Source organism: Silene latifolia, chromosome 10 (genome assembly GCF_048544455.1).
Source record: "Silene latifolia isolate original U9 population chromosome 10, ASM4854445v1, whole genome shotgun sequence".
Classification (NCBI taxonomy): domain Eukaryota; kingdom Viridiplantae; phylum Streptophyta; class Magnoliopsida; order Caryophyllales; family Caryophyllaceae; genus Silene; species Silene latifolia.
Genome location: NC_133535.1, coordinates 153068628 through 153087469, shown reverse-complemented (window position 1 = coordinate 153087469; position 18842 = coordinate 153068628). Strand labels below are relative to the sequence as shown.

Genomic DNA, 18842 nt, shown 5'->3' with positions numbered 1-18842 from the left:
TTGATTACTTGGATGAAGTACCAGAAGTGGTAGTACATATTTGGTGAATGAGAGGGTGATTAAGATGGATTTAGTCGTATTTGGTTTGGTACATTACTACTTACTCAAACGTATGTTTCTTCTTTTTGAAAGTGTGAAAAAGATGGGTAGATGATGATAAATTCAGTGTTATTGCTCTTATTAGTTGTGAATTCAAGTGTATCCTTGTGTATATGTTTGGGTTTTTATTGTTGTTACATGCATGATGCATCAATGTGTTTCCAATTTTCTTTATAATACGCAAATTTTATGAATTTGTCTTGGAAAATTAATCAGGTTTGTGTACCTAATTCGATTTAAATTGATGATCTAAGTTGACTTGACTGTATCCTGATTCGACCTGAATGTGTTTTTGTCACTTACTAATCATTATCCCTAAATAACTTGATAATAAAACACCCGAAATGACTCAAACACAAATGATCCGATTATATAGGTTTTTCAAGATCTACCTAGATAGCTTGATTTCATCGGTATAGTTTTAAGTATTTACAAACTTTTCTCCATTTTATTTTATTGTACCCTCTTTTTTCAAAATCTCTAATATATTTGGAAAGCGTATACAAATAAATGACGGAGAGGAAGTAAGAGATATGGATGAGTTCGAATCCTCTACCTCTACCATCTTAATCTTCTAACATCTCATTTAAATGGGGACTTGGACGGTTAGACCCATCTACAAAGTGATGTTGATAATATGTGAATTGGAAATAGTGGGATATAAGATGAAACACGAAAATGCGATCGCGAATCTGCACTCAAATAATGCATGTACATTGTACAATTGCACATCTTAAAAACCACACCCATACTCCCATGAAAAGCAGCAAACACTCCTCTCAACCTAATTTGAATTGATCAATATCAATTTGCCAAATGGAGAAAGACTCATAGGGGAAGATAAAGGGGTAAAAAAAGCAACAAAATGAAAGAGAAGAGAAGCTTCATAGGGTTCATGATGCAGGGAGCACATCCCCCTGGTCCCTCTTAACAGCCTTATTTCACTACTAGTCTACTATCATCATATTTTTGTCCATACTTTGACGGGGTTCATGCACTTTTTTCTTTGGGATCACCCATTATTGTTTCCTAATAGACGATTTCTTATTAAAGACGAGACTATCAGTCTTAAATAATAAGACGGGTCGAACCATACCATATTTTCCTACTATGCTTTGAATTCAAACTTCAGGTAGCTTTCTTACGTTAGGATTTATGACTATTAGTAAAAAATATCATGGTAAATGAATGTCACAAAGGCCGAGTCCAGTTTTTGGGTGGCTATCCGGAATTTTTTGGGTAAATGGGGTTCTTTCACAAATTAATTTGCAATTTGGGGCCGGATTCAAACTATTTAGGGTCAATGGGTCCACATCATCACTTGTATTTTTTTTCGTGTTTTTATGTAAAACCGCTACTCTCCGGGGGGGGGGGCTTCATCAGTTGCTCACAAGACAGACAGACCTGAAAATTCTGTATGGATGTTGCTCTTGTAAGCCGCTGGGAACCTCAACGGTTTGTCTGATAATTTTCCACCAATGGCTTGTGCTGCTGGGGAAGGGATGAAAGGAGGAAGCCGCTATGAACCCCAGCGGTTTTAGTCTTTGTTTTTTGCACTTTTAGAAAATAGGGAAGAGGAGAAGCCGTTGGGGAGTTTAGCGGCTTTATATAAAAACACGAAAAAAAATACAAGTGATGACGTGGACCAGTGGGTATCCTAGTTTCCTTGTAGAGCTACGGTCCGAAGTACTTCGATTACCTTGGGAACTTTGGCCTTCAAAGCAACCGGGGACTCGAGCAAGTGCAGAATTTCTGGCTGGTCAATCTCAAGAAGCATACCGTCACGGCTGTCAGTCTGTCACCTTTGTTACACTGTCATGCTCTATAGCATCCACTAGTGTGTACAAGGTTTCTTCTATCCTTGCTCGCTGTTGTTCAGGAGACGAGTTGCTAAAGTAGTAATCCGGACAGGCAGGGCCATTCCAGTATCACGTAAAGGCGTGCCACCCATGTCATGTGGCGGAAGCATAGCTCCAGGAAATGGGACCTCAGACATGTTACAACCCCGTGGGTATCGACAGTGATCAGATTTTAACAGAGAAACAATGATTCAAAAAGTCGCGTTGTTATCAGAAGGGGAGTACGAAAAGAAATCAAAAGCTACAATAAATATCGAAAAATTCCATTGAAACCATGAAATCATGAACCCCATTACACACAATAGTATGAGAGAAACCAGGAAGAGAGAACAACAAATGGCATCCAAAATCATGAAAAAAAAAAAATTAAGTACCAGTATTAGGCATGCAAGGAGCAGCATCAGCGTTCTGCTGCTCCTTCCAAATCCTACCAGTCACCCTCAGCTTCAACTCCTTGCGGTCCCCACCGGAGAAGAAAAGCGCCATGTTGCGTTGGATGATAAGACCGTCGTGGCTATCCCTTACCTTTCGATGGCTATCTCGAATACTCCGTGGGGTGCCTTCCCATATGAGTTTCCTCCCGCTTCCCCCAACCTCGAGGCTGTAACAGTAGTTCCTGGCATCATTTTCGTCGCCCATGAAGCGCAGGAATGCCATGTATACCGGCGCCATTCCGAGTTGAAAGGCTTCGAAGTGAAGACAAAAGTATTGGCCAAAACAATGGAAGACCTGACAAAGCAGATTCGACAAACTTAGAAGTATATCTGGACAACTATCATTGTGGTTAGATATGACACAGATCATTCAAATTTGGGTTCATGTTGTTTTCGGGTCATATTAAGTTTTGTTTCAAATAACTAAAATTAGTCATCCAGATTCATTTGAGCTCATTTGAAGTCAGATAATTCATCGAGTTGTTCTTTCCAAATCTGGGTTGGGATTGGCTTTGAACCAATTCGAACAATGTCAATTTTGCCAAAGCATAATTGTGGTAATAGGGCAAATGACTGGTGATAAAATGAAAGTCCCTATGGTATTACAATAAGAGATGAAAATATCGACTGAAAAATCTAGTGGATACCAAACAAATGGAGTCGATATCAATCTAATTTGAATTATGCCATCAGTGACAAAGTCACAACAAAAGTTTTATAGTTAATACTCGTTACCAGCATTTACGTCTATGGCGCTACGAGTGAGACAAAAAGAGGGAGAGGGGGGAATATCTATTGAACTCAAGATTTAATGACTGAATATTTCACTTACAGTCAACATCCAGGTAGCATTTTCTACTTCACGGGGATTTGATTTGACATAGCGATGATTGAATGTACACCCAGCATGCATATCAACCTTGTGATCGTCCCTGAGATGGGCAACGAGGAAAGGGATATCACCAACAACCGAGCACTCTGATCCAGCATAAGGACAATTGTAAGGTCTGAAATTGCACACTGCCTCATGTTTTAGTTTGCTGTAATATGGAAATATCTCTGGGCACCCCAAATTGTAGTATTTACAGGGTAGTTCAAGTGACTCTGCCACCTTTTCCAGGGCTAAGCACCGAATATCACCAAGCTCTTGCCTGCAAGTCGGACATCTGTTTTGCACCCTAGTTTTACAGGTGGAGCACAGTGTATGTCCATTACGGCACTGCATATAAACGATAAACCATCTTAGTCGACTATGAAAAAATATATTTACGCCACAAGCTAGCATTATAATCATCAACCTGTCCAATTCTAATCAAAGAACAAGCTATAGAACAAGATTTCGCATAATTTATATAATCACTACCAAGTATCAATATCCAGTATTCCAGGCCAGTAGTTTATGTTTGCTTATTGAACAAAATGGTGATATGGACTAAAAGGGGTCTAATTTGCCTATAAGTCATACCAACGTAACCAGACATCAAAAACCAAATGAAGTTATAAGACCAAAAACCATCCCATCAACCATCGCACATGCATACATAAAACATCTCATAACACAAACAGGCCATTACGATGTTCAACATGGTATTAAAACTTGGTTCCGGGATTTATTCTCAAAATTGATGATCTGATCTCGTCATCTCGATCATTCCGCTAAAAAATGTGACAGATAACGTCTTCAAAATTCAAATGCAATCGCGATAACCTTCAAACCCTGATAACTCAGTCGTGTTCATGTGTCACGGACTCAAGGCCAATATTTAATAGTGATCTCACAATGCGGCACTAAAAAAAGCCTGCTTTTTCAGAGTATTAGCATTAGCCAATAATAAATACTCTATGCTGCGAAAAAAAATAAAAATAATAAATACTCTCTCAGTCCCAAACATTGGTTTACCTTTTTTATTCTTTGTGAGGGGTATTTTAATCAAAGGTAAACAAATGAATGGGACGGAGGGAGTACTACTCAAGACGAGGCTAATGAAAGAAAGTTTGCAACTGATTTCATATCTAAAGAGAGAACTTTCTTGTCCAATTAAACTGAGGAATTTTCATTGACTCCGATGAATGTTTCAAGGTAATTAATCAAGTATTCTATTCACAATCAAACCACCATCAACCAAATATTACATCTGAAACAACGTTGAGTTGTACCCAGAGTTTCGCACCCTTAGACTATCTTCAGGTTAGGTGAGTAACTTAGCGTCCTTATCCACTATAAGGCCGCTGATTGTTTGAAGGCTGCTGGATGTCACTCTTACAAGCTCAGAACACAATAATCTCGATACTTCACCAGATAACATCTATCACTCCTCACCCCTCCTAGATTGTGATGTTGCTTAAGGTACATATCTCATCCAACAACATTTTTATTATGTCAAAAGGTAATGGCACAACTTTTCAAATAAAGAGTTTTCAATCTTAGCAGCAACATCAATCCTATGTTATCATATCTACAAATTAAAAAATTGATGCAAACGTTCGCTCAACTTTGACAATGCATTAAATAATGTCTGAAAGACTTGGCCATTTTACTCTATTTGTTGTTTTTGAAGGCTACATATGACAAGTATCTGTAGGGCCCTATGATTTGCATATCTGGATATGAGAGGGAGCACACTTATGCAAGGTTTCTCTCCACAGTTAAGTGTCACAATCTTCACATACACCTAGATCATAAAACCCCAAATCTTCACTATTTAGATTTGTCCTATTTTCAAGTTTCTTACTGAAACGCAATAATGGAGATGGAATGCCCCACTTAATCATCTACTAGTCACAATTCGAAGGGAAACGACAACTTATAGCAAAGAAGTTATATCAACATGCTAATTCAATAATTAATAACAAACAGACTTTGAACATTCAATTCACATCTCAGAAGCATTAACACAACATCGCATACAATTCAACAAAAGACGCTCAAAAATTTGTATAATGTAGTCGTCAATATAAATGTACGGTAGACAGTAGGTCATGTAATTCTAAACAAAACCCGACATGCCATAATAGCCGTCCCTATTATCATCTAGCTAGGATCTTCTGTTTTTGAATACTATCCTCTGATACCTTATCAATAGAATAAAGTTTACTCAAGCGAATGGTGGATGGTGGCACCGAAACGTCAGAGACATTTCCACTGTATCGTATCTAAATGAAAGCCATCATGGGTAATACACTGACCAAATTCGGTATAGGTTTTCATATGCACCAATCAAACAACCCAATTCTAGCACAAGAAACCGACTTTCATCATCGACAATCCGGTACGCAATAACACAACACCACAAAACAACAGTATAATCTAGACAAACAAGAATGTAGGAAGAGGAAAGGAACAAAACCTGATGAATAGGAGGATACATAGAATTGGTACAAACAGGACATTCAAGCAACTCATGGACACTAGTGGGACCCAAAACATTACTTTTCGGCTTTGTCGAAAATTGGCGGTTGCTGTTATGATGTTGGTGGTTGTGGCGGGTATCAAGGTGCTGACGGATCTCTTCTTCCTCCAGACCATCAACTGAAGATACACACTCAATGCTATCAATGTCCATTTTTTTACAATTATCAACAAACCCTAATAAATTCAATCAAATGGCCAGGAATACCCACAAATCCAATTGAAAACCCCAATTCTCAGAATCCCAATTCTTGTTGTACTCCCAACTCAATTAAAACCCCCAATTTTCTCTCTCTATACAAGTTCCTCTTGTAAACCCTTAAAAAAAAGACTGAGAATTAAAAATCAAACAAATGCCCAGAAATACCCACAAATTAAATTGCAAAACCCAATTCTCAGAATCTAAAATCTTGTAATATTCCAAATTCAATTGAACCTTCAAGTTTCTCTCTCTATCAAAATTCCCTCTTTTTGAAATCAATTGAAAGAGAGAGAATCGTGAAAAAACAAAAGATACCCAGAAATGCCCAGAAATCGAATTGCAAAACCCAATTCTTGGAATCTCAAATCATACAAATGATCATAATGTAAATGATCTTCCAAGTTTCTCTCACTAAAACACTTTTTTCCTTAATTTTAAGAGAGAAGACTGGGAAACTAATCAAAGAAAGTGGAAAAAAGGATTAATTAAAGAATTAATTGATCCCTAAATCCCTCTCATAAAGAAGAAAGGCTATTTCTTTCTTCATTCACTCTTGCATTTTCTTCCTTTTCTCTCTCTAGGGAAAATTAGGAAAGAGAGAATATTAAGGATCGACGTCCATTTTCAAATTATAAGTTCAGTTGTTGAAGATCTAACGGTTAGTAAAGTGGCATTTTTGTCAGGTTAGTTACATACTTACATGTAAAGCGGTTTTATATTACGGAGTAATAAAGTTCTAAAACGGATTCAAATACAACTTTATTATTGGTTATTATCGGCTAAAAGTGGTTACTAAACAATTCTGTTTTTTGATAAATTTGTGTGAAACCGCCTTACTATTTGTGCAAATATTCTCGGATAAGTCAGTTTTGTATTAATATTGTGTAAAACGCATTTTTCCTATTGAAATAATTACTTCATCTGTCCAGGTCATTTGTTTACCTATTTCATTTTTGGTGTCTCACTTAATTGTTCACCTTTTTATTTGAAATGATTTTAATGAACAATTTGATCATTCACACTTAATTTGATCCACTTATCGGATATATTTTTGTTTGAATCGAAAAGAAATTGAAAATGGGTCAAAAAATTGTTTTATACATACTTTTTTCGTAAGACGGTTTAATACGAGTATTTATATTTCAGTTAAAGAAAAGTATTAGACAAAAGAAGTTGAAATTATGATGATTGGAAGCAAGGGAGTGCACGTTGTATTAAGATGAGGAAAATGTGGAGAAGTTATGGTGGGGATGTAAGTCTAGAATAAATTGGATGATGTTTATATTATGAGTTAAGGTTTATGATTATTGGGTTGTCCCCAAAATTTCTACTTTACAAGTTGGATGATTATCATGTCACATTGTATTGCTTTCTTGTGACTTGTGGGTAACGATCATAGAGTGTTTATGCCATTATCTTTTGCTTGCCTTTCACAATTGGTTTCTCTCAAGTTATAAATGATTAGTTTGGTTACATGAATCACTTAGTTTGCTCTTGTCACAATGATTGAAGCTAGGTGTATGCAAAATTGTATCATAGATTCAATTCAATTTTTTAATATAGAGCCAGCCTTCTGTAAAATAATTTTACAATATCATATTGTAAAACCATATAACGAAAGACTATAATGCCTCTATTATGAAAAGTGGTAATTGGTAAAAGTTATTTTTGTGAGGATTTTTAGGTAAATTATCACTTGGTTTTACAATAATGCTTATGTAAAACGGTTTTTATATAAGAAATAATATTATATATTAGGGGGTGTTTGGTTGGACATATTGGAATGGAATGGAATGGATTTGATCTATTCCATTGTTTGGTTGGGGTGATTTGGAATGGAGTTAGATACCCAATGGATTCTAACTCCATCTCAACCCCTTGGAATCCCATACCTACCCTCCTCCTTTGGATTCAAACTTCATTCCCTCCTTGTATAATTTATGATGAACCAAACAAGATTAGACAAGTATAGATTTAGAACCTCATACCACCATACTATCAAACTCCATTCCATTCCATTCCGACTTGTTGAACCAAACGACCCCTTAGTTATAAACCCTTTAAATTCACAGAATTATAATTTAATTGGGTTTATAAAGTACATATTCATTTTTTTTTGGTGAAAGGTTATAAATTCTCATTAAACTCATAACAAACTATTACTTACAAACTATCAACTCTTGCTCTATTTTTTTTTATGCCAGATAATACAACGCATGAATCCAAGCATTTGCAATTCTCTTCTTCATCTTGGACTAAGGCTTCGTTTGGCACGACACTTCAGGTAGCTTATTTGACCAAAGTAGCTTATTTGACCAAAATTTCAGCTACCTGATTTTTTTGCAAGTGTTTGACAAGTAGTTTATTTGGTCAAATAAGGTCACGAAATGAAATCTTCTCGGTGTAGCATTTGAGAAATCAGGTACCTGAAATGACTTATTTTCCATTTTTTGCCCATTTATTCTATAATGTTAAATAATTTTCATATCCTTTTATGTCATTTTACCAAAATCAGCTACCTTTTCAGCTAGTTTGTCAAACACATTTTTATATAATCAGTTACCTTATATGCTTCTAATTTTCAGCTACTTATCAGTTATCTTTTCAGGTTTCAGTTACCTTTTCAGTTTTCAGGTACCTTTTCAGGTAATTTTGTCAAACAGAGCCTAAGGCTTGTTATAGATCCAATTGAGCACATTCATATGTGGTAGTTTTATGTTCAAGTTGTTTTCTAGTTGTGCAAATACAAGTCTTGTGTAATGACATTGCATAGATGGTCATGGGTCTCTAGTTGTGCAAATACAAGTCTTGTGTAATGACGTTGCTGAAATAGATGGTCATGGGTCTCTAGCTGTGCAAATACAAGTCTTGTTTTCTACCTCCACATTTTCAATAGTTTCATCCCATAAATAGTTCTAGAAAAATTTCAAAAAATAGTAGTTATGATTTGTATAAATTTCAAAAAAGAGTAGTTATGATTTATACAAACAATTAACGGTAATTTTTTTTTCCACATTGATTGTCTTTATGATATATTTAGTTTGAGAAAAAAACATTCATCGTTTCCTGAATTTTTAGCCCGGGGTTTAGGCCAATCAAAGTTGATACAATAAAAAAACTTTGACTGGCCATAAAATCTGACTATGAAGTTTAGAAAACGGTGATTTTTTTTCCAAATTCCCGGATTTTACAAGATATTTGGTATGAAAAAAAGAAAAAATTGTTATGTGAACTCGTGAGTCTCTAGAATAAGAATTGGACATGTTAAGGGGAACAAGTAAAAAATCCCAATTTTTTTACCCATCTAATAGACGCATTTGGATCATCTCTGTTAGAATATTTAATTATATTTGAGTGGTCTAAGTATTTCGAGTTTAAATACGAGTTAAGTTTATATTAAATATTAAGAGACTTTAATATAAAAGACGACACCGTGATGGATCGGTCTCGATTAATGTAATTAAAGTCCGGTAATTATTGTTCTCTCTTACCTTACCCTAATAAGTCGTCTTTCACGAAGAGGTACGATCGGGTTTGTTTTTGCGAAAAGGTACGTAACCCATTATATAAATAAGTGGATCTACAGGATAGAAATAAGGGTTATTTAATATAAATACTCCAAACTATGGGTGATCTGCTCATAATACTACAAACTACATTTTAACTCAAAATAAATCCAACTTTGGATACCCTCTTCTTGAAATAGACTTGCCCAATTTTTAACCTGTAGTATCAGGTTAAAATTGACGTGGCGCCTACATGGAGTCGACGTGGCGTACAGTCGTATACATGGCTTTTTACATTATTTAAGCAAATCAATAATTGTACTCCTGATTACCCCATAGTTTTCATATTTAACCTCCTGATTACCACATATTTTCATCCCCGATTAATTAGCCTACCTCCACACCTGACCACCACCGCTTGACACTTCTCACATCATAGTACCTCACCACCATTACTCAAGCTTCACAACACCATTTGTCTCCATATAAACAAGATCAAGGTCTTGAATCATCAATTTCCTTTTCCAAAACTCTCTACTCTAATTGATGTCGACACCGTGACGGTATTTCGTTATGCTTCAGGCTCGAACCATAGTGCCTGGCTTTCGAGACGAACCACGGTGGTTGCTGATGCTTGTGCGAGCAGGAGGGCACAGGGGTTCGTGGTGGTCGTTTATGGGCTGCTTGTGTTTTGAATGGTGGTACTCAAGGTGTATCAGCAGAGAGCAGGTGGCGCACCGGTCACACTTAGTGTATCAATTTCCGGTACCGCGTAGCATGGTTGAAGTCAAACTCAGGCGAGATAAAGGAGAGGCGCGAGGAAGGGCGGCGCAGCTGGTTTAAGTGTTAACCACCCGGTGGTCTCGTGTTGCTGCCTCGCTTTATATCAATTTGCTCAAACTGTCCCAAACCCCAATTCCCCTTCTTCCGAATCCAAATCCTCTCAAACCCTAATTTTATCCACCCCCAATTCCCCTGGTACACCGCCTCATTTAACCACCTCCAAAACCCTATTCACTCCCTTTCCCCCACAACCTACCGCCGTGAAGTCGAAGGATTCGGCACCGACCTCAACAACGAAACCGAAGTCCTCACTGCTTGGATGGGATTCGGAATGTGGGGTCAAAGTGGCGGATAGGGTTGGCCGCTGATGATCGGAAAACGAGGACTTTAGCGGCGGTGGTGGTGCCGTGGTGGAGTGTTTGTTGGGACTGCTGGGTTGAAAAGCTAGGAGAGGGGTATTAACTATTAAGTGATTATAATTATAATTATTAATAATAAATTTGATTGGAGTAACTAATATTGTTATGTACTTCCTCCATTCAACTCCACTCTACCTATTTTACTTTTGTATACTATTCACAATTGTGTATTCAATTTCGATTTTCTCTCGATACGTAAGTGGAAATATATTCATGTGGGATCTTGTTTGATTCGTCTCTACGAGTTCATTAAAAATATCTAACTTTTATAATTTTTGCAAATACGTAGTTAACGATATTTAGCGCGTAAAACATGCGTTGGCAAACGTGAAAAAAGAAAGTGGTAGAGTGGAGTTGAATGGAGGAAGTAAAAAACAAAATCTAAAATGACAGTGACCTGATAATCAGGTAGCAGGTCATCTGATTCTATTTTAAGAAGAGGGTACCTAAAGTTCAGTTTATTTTGAGTTAAAATATAGTTTGGAGTATTATGAGCAGACCACATATACTTTGGAGTATTTATATTAAATAACCCTAGAAATAATAGATAGAAACAATTACTCTGACAAAAACAAAACATACACATCAAAACCAAGAAGGGTGAAAGACAGTTTCTTCTCCATCATCCAGGAACATTAAAGAAAGGGTTACGGAGGAGAATCAATTGGTTTATATTTCTTATTATTGAATTGATTGCGTCTGTAAGACATGAACCAAGGTTAGTCCTTTATTCCGTCTTTATAATTGTATTAGGGTTGAATTAATTCAAGTCTATATTAATTCTTGGGACTGATTTCATTATCGAAATCATAAAGTATATCTTACAATCTCCATTACTTTTTCTCCATTACCTCTCTATTACACTCTTATTCTAATATATTTTCTCTTTTTATACATTAAAACATTACTTTTATGAATAATTACAACCACTAGATCATCCAAAGATTTAATCTGAACCATTCGAAAGTAGTGGAGGACCATTTCTTTTCAAGTAATGGAGAAAATTCGAACCGCTAATAATCACACTTCATTTTACTGTATTATTGTTGGCAGTCATCACTTGAGCCTTGTTTTTACCATTGGTAATTTGTCGAGTTTGAAATTCGTGACCAACAAAATTTGTTCGGTCAAAATTTTTTTGACATACAATAACCTCCTAGTACGGGATCCAAATACAATATTTTTTTTCCCAAATCATAGTTCTAAAAAAAAGATGATTGATTTGAAAGAAAATATTATCACTTTTTGAATTTGTAAACACAGTTATGACCTCCTAAAGATAAAAAATTGAATATTTCTAACAAAATATCTAATCTCAAGAAAATAGCGTGCATTTTCGGAAAATTTTTAAGCAAACAATGAACAACAAAACTACTCCCCAGGCCTCCCAGAGTCCCATACTCCCATCCCATCTTTATTTTCCTGTTTCGTTTTGCTAGGATTTAAGAAAAATATGGTGATTTCAAAATTATTATTATTATTATTATTATTATTATTATTATTATTATTACTTGTTTACACTTTCCTTATGGAAAGACGGATAATTTCGCGATAAATTTTAGGGAAATAAGGAACAATTGAATTGGATTTTGGACGGTGTATTGTGAGTCTTTCCATAATCCATCTCGTCAACTCCACTAGGATTCGGTATCTCTCCTATGTATATATATATATATACTCCGTAGTATAAATACTACTTATCTGTTATTAACTATTAAGATTTGCCTCAACAAATACGGTCTATAACCTTTAGCATCCCATGGACCTGGACCAGGACCAGGACCAGGACCAATGGCTCCAAGGCAACATTCCGATGTTCGTAATATTATTATTATTATTATTATTATTATTAATGATCTCAATTTACTCCCACCGTTCCATCATTTGTTTACTTAATTAATAAGCAGTAAAAAATAATTAAAATGATTGAGACGGAGAGAGTATTATCGATTTAGACTGCTGTTTATACCGATTTTATTTGGATGTTATTGGATCGCAGTGACGACGATGAATCTTGTAATCGGAAGATTAATGATTTGATTGCGATGATTCCTACCATGGTAGAGACCATGGAACCGCGGTCCAAAGGCAAATTTATGGATGTGAAAGCTTTATGCGAGAATCTCGCTTTGGCTTATGTCGGGTCCTTCAAAGTACTACTCCGTCTTATTCTTCTCTTTTAACTTTTTAACTAAGTTTGTTAAGAATTTAAGATATAAGATTATTGATTATTGATTTAGTTGAAAGGCTAGGGTTAAGATGGTCTTTCGAAGCTAAGATGATCAAAAGGTTAGGGTATTCACGTGAGGGGGCATCATAGGGTATAAGATCATTGATTGGCAACCATCACCTTAAGTTTTTGATTGGGATGGTCTTCAAGTTTATTACTCCCTTCGTCCCGCTCATTTGTTGTCATTTTTCTTTTTTAGGTGTCTCAGTCATTTGTTATCCTTTCTATTTTAAGACCTTTTTTAAAAGGTTCAATGCCTATATTACCCCTTGTCAATACTTTGGGGGGAGTTGAATCCTCTATCTATAAAAGTTTAAGCATTTTAAGCCTTCTTATTAGTCTCGTGGGTGTTTACAAATTGAAAAAACTTTAATTTAAGTGGGGTCCCCCACTTCTTCCACTTACTTGGTAAGTAATTAATTACACTCTCTCATGCTTTTATTAAGTGATTAATATGTCTTCTACTTTCATTAATTAAATATGTTACATTCTACTATGCTTACATAAATGATTCCATGATCTTTGATTTAAGTTAATTCTTCGATTAATTAATTAAAGTCTTACCTTATAATATGAAGATCACCAAAAAAAAACAAATTGTTTAGATATAATAATTTCGGCACAAATTTAAAAGGAAAAAAAATCATATATAACCAAATTGCACAGAAAATTAAAGGAAATGAGTGAACTTAAAATAGTAGCCATATAAATTTAAACAAATCGAAAAACAAAATAATTAAATAATCAAAAATATTTTTTTAATTTGGTGAAATTAAACGGATATAGTCGTTCGAAAAATCAACAAAAATAATCATCAAATCTGATTTTTTCTTTGAAAATTAAATGAAATAAGAGACGGTATAGATTCCATAGAAAAAAATCAATACATTCTTTAGAAAAATCATCAAATGTAGCCACCTTCCATTTTTTTCAAAATAGAGAACAAGAGCGTGTTTTCGAATTTAGTTTTGTGGAATTGATTAATTGAATAATTTATAGTGTATAAGGAGAGGGAGAGACTGATATAGGAGAAAAGTTTAAAATGAAGAAAAAGTAGAGGGAATCTTTACATATTAGTAAGGTTTAAAAGAAGGAGACCAGTAAGTTATGTTTTTAGTTTATACCGTTTTAGAGAGTATGAGCTAGATCATTTAGGTTTACGGAGGCGGGTTCAGAACTTTGGGGTGGGGTGTAAACGGAGAGAGTATAGAGTTTAGTTTTAGTATGGTTTATATAGATTTTGGATCCATCACTTGTTATTGGGTCGTATACTAAGACGAGTTTATGAAGATTGGTAGTTATATTTCTTGACCTATTCTTAATGTATGCGCCTTATTTTTAGTGTTAGAAAATATAATCTGCCTATTTTCATTCCCTTCTATATTCAAAGCAAACGATTATGTTGTTGTATTTGTAACATAGAATATTAATTTCTTAAGTAATTGGTATCTTAGATATAGTGAATCTTATTTTAAATTATAACTATGCCCAATTTATCCATTTCGTCAAATTATTGGATATCCAATTCCGTGCAATTATGCACGGGTTTAAAACTAGTATTTCTTTAATCCTCATTAGTGATTCCAAGATGAAAGCTTGTTCCCACTTTTTAAATCTGGGCCCCACCTGTTTTTTAGCAAAGCTGATGTTCCCGCTGGTAATGACGCACGAGTGAAAGAGTAAATTAGTATTTTTAGTGGTTTTATTGGTTTTTGTACCAAAATGAAAGGACAACAAATGACCGGGACGGAGAGAGTATATTTTTTTTTTTTTGAGGAAACCCAAAGCGGGTTTAATTCATTACCAATAAATCACTTTCTGTAATGGCCAGGATATTTAAGGACTCTGTTGACCGACCCTGTTGACCAAGAAAGATCTTAGGGGAAGAATAAGTGAGAGACTATGATTGGAATAGGTTCTATATAGGAGTGGTTACTCGACCTAGCAGAGGCTACTCGGTCGAGTATTACCTATACTCGACCGAGTAAAGCCCACTCGGCCGAGTATGCCAGTACTCGACCGAGTATGGCTGCTGTTGACGCGTTATATAAAATGCAAGTTCGCGAGACTCATTTCATTTCTCATTTCTCGACAGTTCCCCTTTCTCAAACCCTAACCTACCACTCTCTCCTATCACCTCTACCTCCTTACACTCTCATGTTTATAGTCTACACCTTAACCATGGGAAGGTCGGGATTTGCTTAGGAAGAATGCGCGTGTGGTCATCGTCCGTGTCACCGTCGGTTCGCGTCGTTAGGTATGTCACTGCCTTGTGTCCCTTTTAGTAGGCTATTGAGGATAGTTGTATAATAGGAGATTGTTCTCGTTGTAGGATACATGTCAGAGTCTTGCTTGGCCATATGTGGATGTTTTTCATGATTGGCAATGAGGTAGGGTTTTCCTACTCAGTTACTATTAATTGATTTAAGATTGTGTTTGTATTGTAATTGTTGTTATCTACTGATCATCGGAGTATGGGTGTTGTGGTGACGGTGGTGATGTGATTGTGTTGTGACGGTTGTGGTGTTGTGATAGCTGTGGTGTTGTGTTGATTGTGGTGGAGTCACTTGCGGGAGTGGCTTCACACCCTAGTTCGCCCTCCGTGGAACCCGTCACGGGAGAGGATGTGCACATTAAGGGACATGGATATCGCTCATTGATGAGCGGGATTTAGGTGGGGATTGGTTGCGGTCCCCCACTGGCGGCGAGGATTACCTGTTGCGATGGGTAATCTGGCAGGGCTACACAATTCGGAGTGTAGTTAGTTACTGTGTGAGATATGGTGGAGGATGATCAGCCGGTTACGTTGTTTGTTTGGCTTATCTTGATTAGACAGTACTGACCCCATTATTGTTGCTTTGTGGTATCTGCTGTGATCCATTCGGGGATGGTGAGCAGTTGGCTTAGGAGGTCTTGTTGGTTTGTGGTCTGCTTTGGGCTTGGAGGGATCGAGTCATCACGCTACTGGTTTAGAAGTGCAGAATCACGAGTTATAGTAGTCCTTATCATCACATGTAATTAGTTTTGTACCGAGTTGTAAAGAGTACGGTAATATATTATAAATGTTCTTTTATTGTCTATTTGATCTACTACCTCGGGTAACCGAGATGGTAACACCTTCATATACTGGGACGGTCCTTGGTAAGGCATCCTGGTGTTCGGAGGTGTTACACTTTCGGCCAAAGCCATAATGTAACTAGGAGTATCATCCGCCCACGCACGCCTACCCAAGTTCCACGTACTATGATGCGTGAAAGTATGGGCTACACTATTAAGTTTACGACTAGCAAAAGCAAACAAACAAGAATCGAAAAAATTACAAGTAGAAAAAATATCGTGATAAATCAAATGAATGTTGCTTCGCCCCTGTTTCCGCGCCTTCAGATCTTCGACTATGTTTAAACAATCACTTTCAATAATGACCTCTTTATCACCCATCTGTCTCGCCTCGCAGACTTCATGATAGATAGCTAACGCCTCTGCAACCTTCGGTTCGAGCTCGCCATGGTCTTATATCGTGGTTGCCAACTCGACCTTCCCTGCGCTCCCTCGACATACAAGACCCCATTCCACATCCTTCCTCTTGATAAACCCCGCGTCAACATTCACCTTACACACCCCTTATGCCGCCCTACTACCACCCATGCCCTGCATCACCCCTCCTCGTATTATCCCCCCTTCTTTCCCTGTGTATCCCCCGGACCGTTCACACTCCGCATCTCCAGCAGCATGTCCCTCACACGTCTAACAACCCAATCCGCTTGCCACTCCCCATTGTCAAACACCGCTTTGTTTCGTCTTTCCCATATGGCCCAACAACCCACCATAAAATCCATCCTCTTAACAACTTCAATCTCCTTAAAAACCGCTTCCACCCATTCCTTCACCCCTCCACCGCCCTCCTCCTTTTTAACTTCAATATCCAACCCATCCCACACCCACCAATCCACCCACAGTCCCGGATTGAATGAAGATTCGTCTCCACACAATCACAACACCGCGGGTAAAAGATATCCGTCAATTTCGATTGGGCTGCAATATTCTTTTTGGTCGCTAAAGAATCGTTACATAGCTGCCAAAGAATATTTTAATTCGAGGTAAAACCGGCACATTCCACACTAAGTTCCATATGGCTTTATCCCGCTCCCATGATGATTGTCCCACATCATTCGACTCCTCACCCGCCATAATATGATATGCAGACTTGACCGAATATTCGCCGTCTTTATCGGGATGCCAACACCATTCGTCCCTTGGTTTCGAATCACTAATACGAATGTTCAATATTCTATCCGCTTCGAAAGGGAGAAAGAGTGAACGTACCTTATTATGATCCCAACCATGCCCATTTCCTGCCATCAATTCAGCCACACACATGTGCTCATCCTCCTGACCTCTTGGCAACACAACTCGTCTTGTTTGCGTATTTGGAATCCACCGGTCCTGCCAAACTTTCATGGACAACCCATCATTAATTCGCCTTCGGATTCCCTTCTCTAGCACACTCTTAGCTTCCCAAATTCCCCTCCATGTATAGCTAGGGCAACTCCCAAGCTCAGCTTCCATAAATGATGTCCCCGGAAAGTATCTCCCCGTTAGCACACGGATCATAAGACACTCCGTATTGGTGACCATCCTCCAAGCATGCTTACCTATAAGGGCACTATTAAACTTGTGGAAATCTCTAAAACCCAACCCCCCACGACACTTAGGTCGACACATTTTAGTCCACGCCACCCCAAGGAATTTTCCGCTTCTCATTTTCCCCTCCCTAGAAAAATCGAGAGACAAGCGAGCGCAACTCATCACAAATATTATCTGGTAGTCTAAAGACGCTCATGACATAGGTAGGAATATATTGGCCAACTGCCTTTATCAGAACTTCCTTACCTCCTTTAGAGAGCAACATTACCCTGCCGCCCCTGCAACTTCTTGCTAAGTTTGTCTCGTACAATTTTAGTAATTGCCTGTTTGGATCGACCTACAACCATAGGCAGACCCAAATACTTCTCCTGCTCCTCCATCGTCATACGCACGCCAAGCACCCCCAAGACCTCGTTTCTCCTTACCATAGTCGTACCTTTACTAAACGATACTGTTGTTTTCTCCAAGCTCACCACCTGCCCCGACGCCATTTCATAATTTTATTTTGAAGATATTTGCAAGTTTATTATATTTTGATTTTATGATTTAAGTGGTATTCCATAGCTCCGAAATTTCTGATCAATTAGAGTTTTAGTCAATAATAACTATTAACCGGGATGGAGAATCTATTTGTTATATTTAATGGAATAAACTAATTTGTTTCTGCATTTTGATAGGGTGTGGACTATGAGTTTGTAGATGTTGCCTCACATTTGATTCCCGTCTTCTCAAGTTCATACGGGGATGGCCTTCATTTCAATTTCTTTGCTCGTCAAAAGGCCACACCTTGTAATTCTCCGGCAGAGCTTTTTTTTGTGGAGGTTGCAAATGGTGGTCCTCAAAGAGTCATCCGTTGTGTCCCTTTGGTTGACCAGCCGTACTTGATTGGTATAGTCATTCTTCCCCAATTTTGATAATTTGAGTGTTTTATATGTGGATAATTGATCAATGTTTTTGTTTTCTCTTTAATTGAATTTAGTAATTTGGCTTTCTTTTGGCAGATGATGAAGAAAGACCCGCACGTTGTATCGTTTTTCACCCAGACGACGATGAACATTGTGTTTACTGTGACCACGCAAAGGGTGGTTAGCTCGAGAGGAACTTTTGTCTTGCTCCTTAGTGATCATTATGTAATGATAATTATGGATATGTAGTGCTTAATTATGGACATTTAGTAATTATGAAGAATGCCCTTTTAGTTGGTTAAGTTGAAATTTGGGTGGCTGATATGTTTCACTAAGATAGCGATTCCACTTA

General features: G+C 37.2%; 1 protein-coding gene across 1 annotated transcript; it reads right to left on the bottom strand.

Annotated features, from left to right (window-relative positions):
* Positions 1-2200: 2200 nt before the first annotated feature.
* On the bottom strand, positions 2201-6629 carry LOC141606424 (E3 ubiquitin-protein ligase SINAT5-like). The gene is made up of 3 exons (XM_074425540.1): positions 5740-6629; positions 3225-3611; positions 2201-2687 (listed from the first exon to the last, which is right to left on the bottom strand). Exons 1-3 carry the CDS (start codon positions 5953-5955, stop codon positions 2325-2327), a joined length of 966 nt encoding a protein of 321 aa, XP_074281641.1. The 5' UTR covers positions 5956-6629; the 3' UTR covers positions 2201-2324.
* Positions 6630-18842: the final 12213 nt, after the last annotated feature.

Bases quoted from the DNA above. Each gene is read 5' to 3' on its own strand.
- LOC141606424 (XM_074425540.1), bottom strand. From the start codon at position 5,955: ATGGACATTGATAGCATTGAGTGTGTATCTTCAGTTGATGGTCTGGAG. The intron at 3,612-5,739 runs GTTTTGTTCCTT...GTTTATATGCAG, and splicing joins TGTATCCTCCTATTCATCAG to TGCCGTAATGGACATACACT. The intron at 2,688-3,224 runs GTAAGTGAAATA...CTGCTTTGTCAG, and splicing joins ATGCTACCTGGATGTTGACT to GTCTTCCATTGTTTTGGCCA.